The sequence below is a fragment of the Homalodisca vitripennis genome, chromosome 5 (genome assembly GCF_021130785.1).
Source record: "Homalodisca vitripennis isolate AUS2020 chromosome 5, UT_GWSS_2.1, whole genome shotgun sequence".
Lineage (NCBI taxonomy): Eukaryota > Metazoa > Arthropoda > Insecta > Hemiptera > Cicadellidae > Homalodisca > Homalodisca vitripennis.
The window spans coordinates 47,723,530-47,736,716 of record NC_060211.1 but is presented as its reverse complement, the minus strand read 5'-3'; the positions used below and the strand labels follow the sequence as shown (position 1 = coordinate 47,736,716).

Below are 13,187 nucleotides of genomic sequence, written 5' to 3'. Positions count from 1 at the left end.
GTGTGCTAGTTTTCACGATGTTTTTAAGTCAAAAAGAGCGCAAAGGTTTATTAATCACAGATCAAGGACAATTTCAAAGCTGTAATCATTACTTTACATATAAAATTTACCTTTAAATATTCTTTGAAACGTGTTATTTATAAAAATAATTTAGTTCTATAGTACACACAGGCACTGTTACTACATTTATTCAAATTGATATTTTGACCAGTTAAATTGATCCACTGTTACAGTAAAAGACAAAACACTCTAAAGTTAATGTTAAATAAATACAATAACAATCTAGCCATAGTATAAAATGACTTTATGACTTTATTTTCTCAGAAAAACTTACATTTCACAGAACGTCAATGGGTAAATTTTACTATCCATTTGTACCCTTATGTTACCCATTTTATATATTGGGTGAACCAACAAACATTAGAATGGCTCTTAAATGCTGATATTAAACTGTTAAGCAAAGAGGTTAGAGTTTTCCGAGATCCTTCTTAATGTAGAGGCAATCCATAATTCACAATATGTATCTCATATCAATTTACAGATAACTATACTAATGTCTAACAAGTTCTCTTTACAAACTAAGGTGTGTGTATATTGTTACAAACACACAGTAACAGCTATCTCATCTGCGTTGAAGAACATCTGTCAAAGTCTGAGTCATCATATGAATGGGCTTCCTGGAATCAGGTGATTGCAACAAGAAATTCCCTTTGCTTTCTGACACTTTCAAGCAACAAAGCTGTATATATATGCTATCTTCGTTTGTATTTTCAGATCACTGTTTCTGTTCAAGCTGTCTCTTTCTCTCTCTCTCTGCTTCATAACTTCCCAAACCTCTTGCTTCACTTTCTTTTGTTCAGTTTTTGCTTTCGCTATGATTGAAATTTATTTATTCATAATGAAGCCAATGACGGACTTCAAACTGTTTGCTGTAAATATTGCTTTTTGCTTTAAAAAAAATTCCAGGGCTTACCAAGTTTATCTTAACAAATTTAAGGATAATAAATTAAAATGGTTTCTAACATCGACTAAGCTTTTTGTTGGTGCATTTCATGTTTTATTTTGATGCTAGAATTTATTTTCATTTATATTTTGGGAATTTTGGAACTCTGTATTATTTGTTATTTTGGAGTTTAATTTGACAGTTTTAAAGCTAATATTGGCACATCATATCTATATAATCGCTTACATATCTACTAATACTATGTTAAAGTGTAACTGTAGTCATATATTTATGAAATGACTAAAAGAAAACGTTATATGCAGGCTTATAAAAACTGCACATTTCCAGCACAACTAATAATAACCTATATAAACACTTAATGGTTTCACAAATTTAAAAAAATGTTTTATTTCACCGTTTTTCTACCATTGATGAAAGTATTTCTTATAAGACACAAGAAGAAACTGCTTACGTTTATGTCCAAGAAATTTCTTAACCCTTTTAGGTCGACGGAAATTTTTGTAAGTTTTTCTTGTACATACTTGTAAAGTGCTGACTACTTTTTCTGAAGGGTAACTGAAAACGACAGGGGAAAACCGGGAAAATGAAAACGTTTTGTAAAAATGATACATATAACTGTTTAAGTTATTGCTCATAATAAAATTGTCTCCAATATAACGTTATTTAATAATAATTTGATTCGTTATAAAATTAAAAACATTTACTTTGTTTTTTTTTTGTTTTAATATTTTCGTTAGTTTACTTTAAGAACAAAATATAATTTTAATGTGGGAAACAACTATTACAGTTTCTTACTTTTTTCTGTGAGAGTACCTACAAAATTTGATTAGTTGGAAAATAAGGATAAAAAACACAAATACATAACAAAATCGTCTGTCTGATGACACAGCTGGAGTGACGTGTGCGACCATTGATAAAGATGTAGATGAATTATATTACCAACATAACCGCATTAAATATTTATAGAGAATTCAATAGGACATATGTTAGCATAATCATGATTTTACAATTTTTCGTGCATCATAGCATGAAAACAAAAGCGAACTACAGATAGCCCACTCGTCCTAAAAGGGTTAATGCTTTAGTGTTGTATTATACAAATTGCTTATTAATTAGTTTGGTAACATTATTAGTTTGGACCATTAAGACAGTTATGTTGCATGTTTGTTTCAACCAACATCTCTAAAGACTTACAAAGATAGCTAGGTAGTAAAGATTAATTGCAAAAGCAATCTTATATATATATATATGTGAAGTACACAAAGAACTGTTTTTACGTTATGAAAAACTAAACAGCCATGTAAAATTAAAACCCTTCTCCCAGTTATAGTGAAATAATTTATTAGTAATGTGAAATTTAAATAGTTTGTACATTTTTTATTCTAACACTTTTAATTGGTTTACAATGTTAGTGTGATTTATCTTTAATAAAGTATTAAAATGAGTGATAAAAATAACTACTATTAACAATAAGAAATTAATAAAGCAGAATATTGGTGTCATAAATAAGTTTGTATCTTGTGGAACCTTAAAAATTGAATCATTAGACAAACCTTTATGATGGTACAGGCAGTTTTAGACGTAGTAAACAACATTTTCAGTGAAGTATAAATTTTTATTTTAGAGAAGTTTATTTTTTATTAAAATACATTTATCAATTTTTTGCTATAACGATATACTTACTGATATTGTTTATTCTACCCTGACTCAGTAACTTATTTACTATTATTTTATACAAAAGTATTTATTCCTTACCTATTAACAGAATGAAATCATAGAATATGTTTTAAACTTTTAATCTGTGAATATTGTGAATCTTTTATTTACCTTGGATGTTCACATCCTCAATAATAACTATTTGTGTTTAGCAAGGAATCGAGGCTGTAGTAGAAGAGTCTAAGATAGAAGTGATAGAGATAGAAACACCACCAGCTGTGGAAGAACTCTCAGAAAATCCGCCATCAGAAGGTAAGGTGCTTAAAAATTCTGGTATTTCCTCATTAAGTCAACTTATGAAGTGAGGATAATGTTGAAAAGTAAGATTACCTCTACAATACAGATAATTTTGTCTTTTTTGTCTTGTTTTGAAGTTAGGATGTTTTTTTATTTCTGTTATCATTTACAAAACTTTATGTTTTAAATACTTATTGTGTAATCCTTTTGCCACATTTTTTGTTCTTTATTTTTCTCTGATCGCTCTCATTGTTATAATTTTTTAGTTTTGTTAATAATCAAGAAAAACATATAACATTTAGCGCAGTAAATATAAACTTCTTTTATAGAACACCTACATTTTAATACTTTTAAATGGAAAATATCTGGCTCTGTAAATTAATTTATTCAGTTTAGCTGCCGAATACAGTAGCATGTTTCTTAAAATTTATATAATGTCATCAATGTAAAAAATTAAATATTGGCTACAATCTTATTTTATGTAAATAGTTTCAAAATACTTCAACTTTAGTTAAATATACAGTAATGAATCATGTAAGCCATGAACATGGAACTGAATTCACAGTTCACAGAAATATCAGATAGTTAAATCGTCTTGTTGGTCACCTTCTACAGTTTACTCTTGGTAGCCCAACATTTGACAGTCCAACATACTCAGTGGCCCAACAATTTATGAATCATTGGTTGAGTACATAAAAGTTGAATCATGTGTTTTGTATTCACATTACAATACATATTTATTTTATATTCTTGAGAGTCGAAGAGATCATTGTATAACACCATTAATACCCTTTTGTAATTTGACGTTTTGGCAATCTGATACCCCTTTCCCTAGTCTCGTAACAGTAGGAATATCAGAAGTTTATTTTAATTGTGTTTACTTAAACGTTATCCATTTTATTACGTAAGGTAGTTGATACCTGAGAGTGGATCTGTGCTTCACCATGATAATGCGAAATATTAGAATAAAATGATTGGTTGAATTTTTGGTAAAAAAGGGTTATATAACAGCTGTCTTGCTCATAGGAGGTGAGCCAGTGCCAGAACCTGCACCGGTGGAGGGGGAACCAAAACCAGAAGGAGAGGGTGAGCCAGCCGCAGAACCTGTAGAAGGTGCAGAGTCTGCACCAGCAGAACCAGGTGCAGAGGAACCGGCAGTGGAGGAGCCACAGCCAGAGAAGCCTGCTGAGGCTGAAGAGCCAGGGCCTTATCATGAGCCAGAGGATACTCCTGCGCTTATTGAAGGTAAGCGGAAACATTTTAAAGTTTAAGTTTAAAAACTAAAAATTGAATAGATAATGATTTTTAGTTAGTAATTTATTAAGTTTTTCTCAAACAAGTTATGTATAGTTGAAAAAGTAAACAACGTGTATGAATAATATTTTGTTTGTCATACAAAAATAAGAAATTAAATCATACCATATTAGTTAAAGCTAAAGTTTTATGCAATGTAATCCAAAAGAATGAGCTTGGTTATTCTCCTATATAAATAATAGACAGCAATATGTTGGAATTGAACGTGTGAATGATTCTGGTTACTGTAAACAACATTCAGTTGCAAATATCAAACTGTAAAGAATGGAGTACCTCAGAAATCCATATTGAGTCTTTTACTATTTAAATGCTATGTAGGAGGTCAGCCAGAGAAAGTTAGTATGAGTTCTATGTGTTTATATGCAGCTCATATTAATTTAATTATTTAGGCAAGTCGAATAGTATTATAGAAACATTGGCTAATCTAGACTTATCAATTAGAAAATATTCCTTGAATGGTAAAAATCTGTTACTAAGCTCAGAAAGACCTAATTTTGAATATTTTTTTATCTAAGCAAAATGAAAAAGAACTTAATCTGGATATAACAATTGATCAGAACTTGTTAGCTAGAACCAAATTAGACAAAATATTTTAGGACTAACACCTAATGGTAATGTATTTTAGACAAATCGTGTTGAGAATGTAGTGAGTGCAATGCCATCAGAAATTTATGAATTATGGCAAATTAAAAAAATACGTGATTTAGCCACTTTAAAACCATTTATCATTCTTTAATACATTCTCACTTATCAAACAGAATATGTAGGCTGAGCCACTTCTAAATATAACTTAGATAAAATGCTTATTAAAGAATAAATCCATAAGAATTATGGTGGATTTAAAATATTTAATTATTGCAAAAAACTTATTTGTAAAGTTTAAATTCTTATGTTATGGTTTATACATCTTGGAAACAATAATGTATGTCAAAGGACATCACAATGTCGTTCTATTTGAAACAAAACACTGCTATGACACTTGGAACCAAGAGGTTTTGGATGGACATAATTTGGATTATTACAAAAATAAAACTAGTTGTTACATGGGTAAAATATTATTTTCAGTCGCCAAAAGGGAGAGCAAAATTAAAATATAAACTAAAGCAATATTTAACTGAGGAAGCTATACTCGTTTTCAGAATTTCTTTAGGTACTGTATGCTTAAAATGTACAGTAAGAAATAATGCAAAATATAAATAAATAGAGTCTATGGAAGTTATTTCAGATGTTTATGTTTTGTTATCACGAATATTTTTAGTACTTTTCTATTTTACAATTATTCAACTTAGCTAATTATCTTGACTCTATTCATATACACAGTTATGTATGATTTATTTAGTAAAATATATACTATTTTGAATTTGACTTTGATGTTATGATCTACACATCAATGCATGTTGTATGCAAATAAATAAAAAAAATATTTAAATCTCAATAATTTCTCACAATGAAAAGAAGTAGGTAGATTTAGTAACAAGTAAAATATTAGTGTAGTTTTTTTTATAAGTACACGATTCCAACTACATTTGTACAAAAACACTTTTAATCTAGGTCCGATTTGTGAATTTTATAACTCTGAACGGCCACCATATCAGAGCAAAATAGTGAACTAAGCTTGTTATATCTTAATACCTTAGCTGAGATATTTGCAAGATCAATTTTGGCACCTACTTTCAACTTGTTTGTGATTTTTTGAGACACCAATTGTTTCAAAAAGCCACATGATATAAATAAATAAATGTCTATAAATAACATATATTTATATCTATAGATAATAAATTATATTTATATTAATATGTATGTTTATCGTGCTATGCTATATAAATAGGCTGAAGTTAAAAATGTACATTTTTACAGTATTTATATTAGTTTTAACAGTTTGAAAAAAATATAAATAACTGCCAATTTTAAATACCTTTTTGGTACAATTTAAACTTCTTTGTACAATATAGTAATTAAGAATAAAATTTTAATTTCACAATCTAAACGTTTTTTGAGTTTTGTTTTTTTACTCAATACACTTTGTTTTTTTCAGCCACTGCATAATATTATTTCGAACCATCTCTGCTGGAATGAAGACGTTTTGAGTTTTATGTGATAGATGAAATTCTTGTGGTATCTTTATATTATTATTGTTGGCATTTACTTTAGTTAGTCTGAATTCCGTTTTTGTAGCGTACAAGATATTTAAAAACATAATTTTGTTTTTTGTGTAGCAAAAACTTTTACACAGTATCAGTGTGTTTTATATGTTTTTTAGTGCATGTTCCTTTTTTGATATTTTATTGCCTGTAGTTTAAAGTTACTTTTGACTAAAGTAATAAAAATGCATTTTAAATACCTAAAACCGTGTTTGTCCTTTTTCACCCCACCTGTGTCCACAATCTATATATACTAAAGTAGGTTTCTACCTTTTGTATGCACCACAAAGCTCAACTGTCAATGTTGGCTATCAATATTTCTTTAATGTGTTCTTTATATAAATGTTATAGTTATGAATTAACGTTCGCATGTTATAATTTTCTTTCAAAATATCTGTTTGTTGATTTCACTGTAATTTAAAGTGAAATTTCTACTTAAAGATGAGTATCAATATTGTAATAATAAGTGTAATGTTACAAGTTAACTATTTTATATGGCCAAGCACATTTTTGGTTATATATTTTAATTTTTGCATAAACATTTTCACAAATTGAGGATATATCCGTTACTATTTTTGGAACACTAAAGGAAACACCACTCTCTCTTCCATTTCAAAATTATTTTCTACTTAAAATCGAAGAAGTAAACAAACTTTGGGAAAAGTAAACCAATTACTATAAATATGAGAGTAAAATTCATACTATGAATGTGAAGGTATCGTTCACACAAACATTTATAAAAGCCAAAATGTTACATCTAATCTTTTTAATGAATTTTCGTAACATGTATAGTTAAATTTTCTTAAGTATACCATAAATATATGTGCCACATGTATTGTTGTTGTTAAGTTTTACTTTAGTATTTGAAGAAGTAAATATATTTGAACTATAAGCATCAACAACTAAAGGTAGATGTAGTAATATTCAAGTAGGTAATTAATGTATACCATTTCATTGAACTATATGTAGTGAATGAGTTGATTTAATATACTACCCACTTACTTATTTTAGTTTAATGCACTGCACATTGCATCAGATAAAATGTATACTCCCAGTTTTAGAGTTATATCTGCTGTATCACATACCATCAGAATTTCATCATAGTTTTTAGGTTTTGACCACTTTGAAAATCTAAAAAAGTCTAAATGTTTTGTATGCACAATGATTTTTATGTTTGATTTAGTTTTATGTTATTATGAATATATTAAATGAGTATAAACTATTTTCTCGTACAATTACATTAAAATACTTCGAAGATTAATTTATTTTACAACAGAATAAGTTCGCAGAAGTATAACTTGTTAAAGGATTTTGAAAAAAAGTGAGTTATTAACATCCCATTATTTATATTACTATATTTCAATGCTTGTAGAATTAGCAATTACCATAGCGATTGCGGCTGGGTCCAGGTAGATTAACACACACTCTCTCACTCTCTCTCTCACACACGCACGCATGCACTTCGTGAATAAAGTTCAGATTTTTGTTATTTGCAATGTTATCCTAAGTGATGAGTTTATATATTTGAGGCTGAGTGGAAGAAAGGGCTAAAAAACTCTAACTCTGCCTAAAAAAATAGAGACATATTTCATTTCATTAAACATTATAATGAAAAAATGATACCAAAAATGTTTATTAGACTAAAACTTACACAGAGTATTGCTTAATCATGAATCTAAGATGTTACTGAAAAACACGGGATGGAAAACGCTGGTTGCCGGGCTAGCCCCAACCCTCTGCGCTTGCGAGTGTGGAGGTGCGTGTGTGTGTGTGAGGCAACTACGTAGCTCTTCAGCCGCAATCCTTATTTGCTAATACTGTAGGCTAATGCAACCTCTGTGTTGACGCTTTAATGTTACTCACTATACATTTTAGACATGCAGCACTGCTTGTCCATGTTGAGGCAGAGCTCTAAGGACATACCTTTGGGAGAGGAAGATAAGGAACTGAATCCTGGTGGGGTTGAGATTGATTCTGCCCCTAATCCTGCTGAAGGAGAAGTATCTGCCCCTATCACTGCTGAAGGGGAGGTAGCTGCCCCTATTGAAACATCAACAGGGGTTGTTGAAGCTCCTGTGGAGCAAAAACTCACACTGGTAGAGGGTGATCTTACAGCAGTTGTGGAGGGAGAGGTTTCCCCTGGGATTGTGGAAGTGCAGCCTGAAATGAGTGGAGATGCTCAAGAAACTGTGGAAGAAAAACCTTCAGACCAATCAAACTAATGAACCTTCAGACAAGATCAATAATTAATGTATGCATAAATGTCATATAATTTTTCACACAAAAAAATGTTATAACAGGTTATAGAAATACACGAAAGTACTTTTACTTGAGGTAAATTTATTGCTTATTTACTTACAAAGTACTTATAATGCTACACACAATAACATACTTATTGTCAAAAAATATAACAAATTGATAAATTAAGTATTTTTTTATTGGCAAGAATATATTTTATACTTGTGGAATGTGTTTTTATTGTTCACATACATGTTTAACTCAAACGTTTTGTACTTTTTATTTATTTAAAATCAGTCCTGAAATAAAAATTTGAGTCATCATTGAAATGAGTGTAATATTCCTATCAATGCCATGTGTTAACACCTATACTTTCCATCTGACCTGCATACTGTTTTGATATTAAGTGTACTGCTGTGTTCACAGTCATCAGTATATTAAACTTTCTACAATAGCTTTATTACAGAACATCTCTCTGCGGTACTGTTTTATATTTATGTGACCTACACAACATAATGCTGTTGAATCCAAAATAGTTTGTGTGTTAAACTAGGGTTTCAGTCCCCTTTTATATAAAATCTAAGCTGTATTTCAAGTGATTTCAGCAAATTAATACAATTATTGTAATATTACTTCAGAATTAATATTCATTGGCTGAACTTTAGCGGAGCTTATCACTTTGTGAGGTTGGAAACATTTTATTTCTGTCCGTCTGTCCACACAATATCTCGAAAACGAACTGACCATGGACTTGAAATTGTCCATGGGTCTTCATTTCTTCTATATGAAGAACACTATGCCCATAAATAAAATACTGATTACACCGGTAACCTGTTTTTCTGTCTGTTTTTTTAGTTTTTTCTTTTTTTGTTGGGTGTGCATATTACTCCATTGGATCTGACTGAGTATTAAGATATAATTTTACATCTGTCTTACAGGTAACCATGATGGTAACGAGAAAGTAAAAAAGTAGAATAAATCAATTTGTAAACAAACTCAATACCATACACTTATAAGAGATTCAAACAGTGTACATTAACAAGTTAGTCTAACTGTTAAAACACATACATTATTTTATATTGACGTTGGTTGTGAAGACTTATTATTTAAACACTTATATGAAAACAAATTTAATGTACAAAAAAATTAAATGTTATCATGTAGGAAGGTTCTTGAGAAGATTTCATTTAATTTTTGCATGAAACTTCATTTCTACAAGAATAAGTTCTATGATATCATTTTTTTTTGTGTCAACTTTTTTCGTAATTGCCTGCTGTCTATCTGTCTGCAGGACATGTCGAGAATGAAATGACGTGAGCTATAGATATTTGAAATTTTGCATGCAACCTCAGGGAAGGTTTTTTAATGGACAGATGTGGCATACTCCCTACTTGTTTATTTATACCCACAGGTTGCATGTCTGTTGATCTTTGGTTGGCCTGTGAGACTTCCTCTGGTTTTAGTATTATGTGGAATAATGGACTATCCATAATAAGGAAGCGGCCTCATAATAAAGCGTGTATCAGGCCTATCTCGGTATAATATTTAACTTTTAAAGATAATGAAATATAATATACTACACTCAAAATAACCCTCTGAATTAATTCTAATATATATATATATATTTTATATATTATATATATATATAAATATATATGTTTTAATATTATATATATATATATATATATATACAGGGTGATCAAAACTAAACGGCAATCTCTCGAGAGCTTATTCTATAGCTAAAAACAAGTAAAAAAAGTTCATATAACCATATGCCCGAAACGCTTCGTTAGCGAGTTACGCCTAGCGAAAGATTTCGCCCGGATTTCAGAAAACCTTGGTGAAGTTCAGGCTGTATAAAAATGGTAAAGGTAGTTACAAAGATACAAATACGATTGTTTTTTATGTTTTTATATCTGACAAATTTATTAAAAATTCGTCCATCCCAGAGCTGTAAATGCAATACTTTCAGAGATATCTTACGTAAAACACAAGAATTGGTGCAAAGAAATAACACATTTTTGTGTTTTAACGTAAGATTACTTCCCATAAATGTTAAATAAAAGGTCATTTTTTCTTAAACAGATTTGTAGAACATCTTAATTCTGAAAGATTCATGTGAATTACTTAGGAAAAAAATTAATAATAGGTATTGAAATTTAGCTTTATTTAAAAAATAAAACAGACGCACAAAAATGCATATTCTTATCTGCATAAAATATTAACTAATGTTTTAGGTTGTTGAGTAACAGCTGATCATTTATTCTAGACTGAACATTAACCTAAAATGTATTTACCTTTATAAAACTGTAATAATCACCTATAATAGTTGCTCAAAGTGTCCTCCGTTGTTTCTGTTGCAATGCACGTTTTTTCTGCCACGACGAATCCACTCTTTTCTAGCTCGTTTCATAACGTTTTGGAGCATTCTTGATAGTTTCTGCCGCCTCTGTAATGCGATTACGTAACTCCTCTAAGGTGTTAATTAAATCCGTTTGAATAAACAATTGACTTCATCCAACCCCATAAGAAAAAGTCTGCTTGGCGTGAGGTCAGGAGAACGTGGTGCCATTTTACTGGTCCCTTTCGACCAATCCATTGTCCACCACCCCACACCCCCCTACCGTATGTATCATTTAAATAGTTTTTTCACTATCATTAGAAAAATGTGGAGGTGCTCCGTCGTGCATAAACCATGCATTTTATTCTGTTTTGAACAGGAATATCTTCCAAGAGGGTAGGCAGGTTTGTTCTTAAAAAAATTTTAAGTACGCTACTACTTCCATTAAGTCGATTAGGGATGAAAAATGGACCAATCAAATTATCACCCAGAACACCAATGTCATACATTTGACTGAAAATGTATGTTGAACAATGCCTCGTCGCAGTTTCATGTGGGTTGTCGTACGCCCAAGTACTGGTATTCACGAAAATTTACAATTCCCATTTCTAGTAAAACAGGATTCATCAGTAACGAGAATACGCCGAAGAAAAATACTGATGTCGTAAACAATTTCTTCTTAACCAGCGGCAGAACATCATTCCGTTTATTAAGATCTTGCCGGTAATAAGTCTTGAAAACACGTGTTATATGGATTGGGTAACAACGTGTGCTTCATGAAGTGTCCGCCATAACAACGCTTGACTGAGCAAATATTTAACTGACGTGATAATCGTCTGGTGCTTGTGGTTGGTGATCAATTCTACAGCATTTAGTATTGCTTGTTCATTATTATAGTTCCTTGCCGCTACGTTGACGACCAGTATCTATTCGCTTCGGTTTAAAAAAGCTACCCCAGTTTCTCTAAGTCGTACTCTCCACAGCTTTCAAATGTTTTGCGATCAGGTGTTCTTCGATGTGGAAAAGTATCACAAATATTCCTTAACTGCAGCTAAACCATTCTTGTTAACTTTGCCGTGGGTAAATCAGTATCATGTCCCGGTAATACTCTTCAAACGAATACATACCATTTGACATTATCTGCCATTATTTACTAAGATAATTACATACACTTTTATAAAAATATTAAATAAAATATTTTAAAAATAAATATTTAATAAAATATTTTTATACACTTGTATAAAATATTTCCAAATAATCACAGGATCTCACGCAAAATACATCTTCACACTCGCCACAATACAAAAACCTCCATAAAGGTAATCAAATATTACTTCATGAACTTAATTGTTGATCAGCTGATATTGCCCAACCTTGCAAAGAAAGATATGACGATAAAAAGTGTTGAATAAAATGATCACTGTTACTCACAACCTAAAACATTAGTTAATATTTTTAATGCAGATAAGAATATGCATTTTTGTGCGTCTGTGGTTTATTTTTAAATAAAGCTAAACTTCAATACCTATTATTAATTTTTTTCCTCAGTAATTCACATGAATCTTTTTTCAGAATTTAAATGTTCTACAAATCTGTTTAAGAAAAAATGACCTTTATTTAAATTATTATGGAAGTAATCTTACGTTAAACACAAAAAATGTGTTATTTCTTTGCACTGAGACCCGGGTATGCCCATTCTTGTGGTTTTTACGTAAGATATCTCTGAAAGTATTGCATTTACAGCTCTGGTGACGAATTTTAATAAATTTGTCAGATATAAAAACAAAAAAACACATCGTATTTGTATCTTTGTAACTACCTTTACCATTTTTATACGGCCTGACTTCACCAAGGGTTCTGAAATCCGGGCGAAATCTTCTCGCTAGGCGTAACTCGCTAACTGAAGCGTTTCTTTCCGTGCATATGGTTATATGAAACTTTTTTACTACTTGTTTTTATAGCTATAGAATAAATAAGCTCTCGAGAGATTGCCGTTTTAGTTTTTGAATCACCCTATATATATATATATATATATGTACTTACATACAGATTTCAAAATTCCTCAAAATATGGAATTTTAAAAACTATACTTTAATGTTTAATGGGTTTAATCACTAAATTGAGGATGATAACATTTTAATCATCAGTTAAATCACAATCAGATTAAGAAAAAGTATTGCTCTATAAATTTAACCAGATTTTTTCCATATCAGTAAAATATGTTAGAGTAAAATCG

General features: G+C 30.3%; 1 protein-coding gene across 1 annotated transcript; it reads left to right on the top strand.

Annotated features, from left to right (window-relative positions):
• The first annotated feature begins 898 nt into the window (after positions 1-898).
• Positions 899-8,886, top strand: LOC124363455 (skin secretory protein xP2-like). The gene is made up of 4 exons (XM_046818704.1): positions 899-931; positions 2,833-2,932; positions 3,944-4,162; positions 8,248-8,886. Exons 1-4 carry the CDS (start codon positions 899-901, stop codon positions 8,592-8,594), a joined length of 699 nt encoding a protein of 232 aa, XP_046674660.1. The 3' UTR covers positions 8,595-8,886.
• Positions 8,887-13,187: the final 4,301 nt, after the last annotated feature.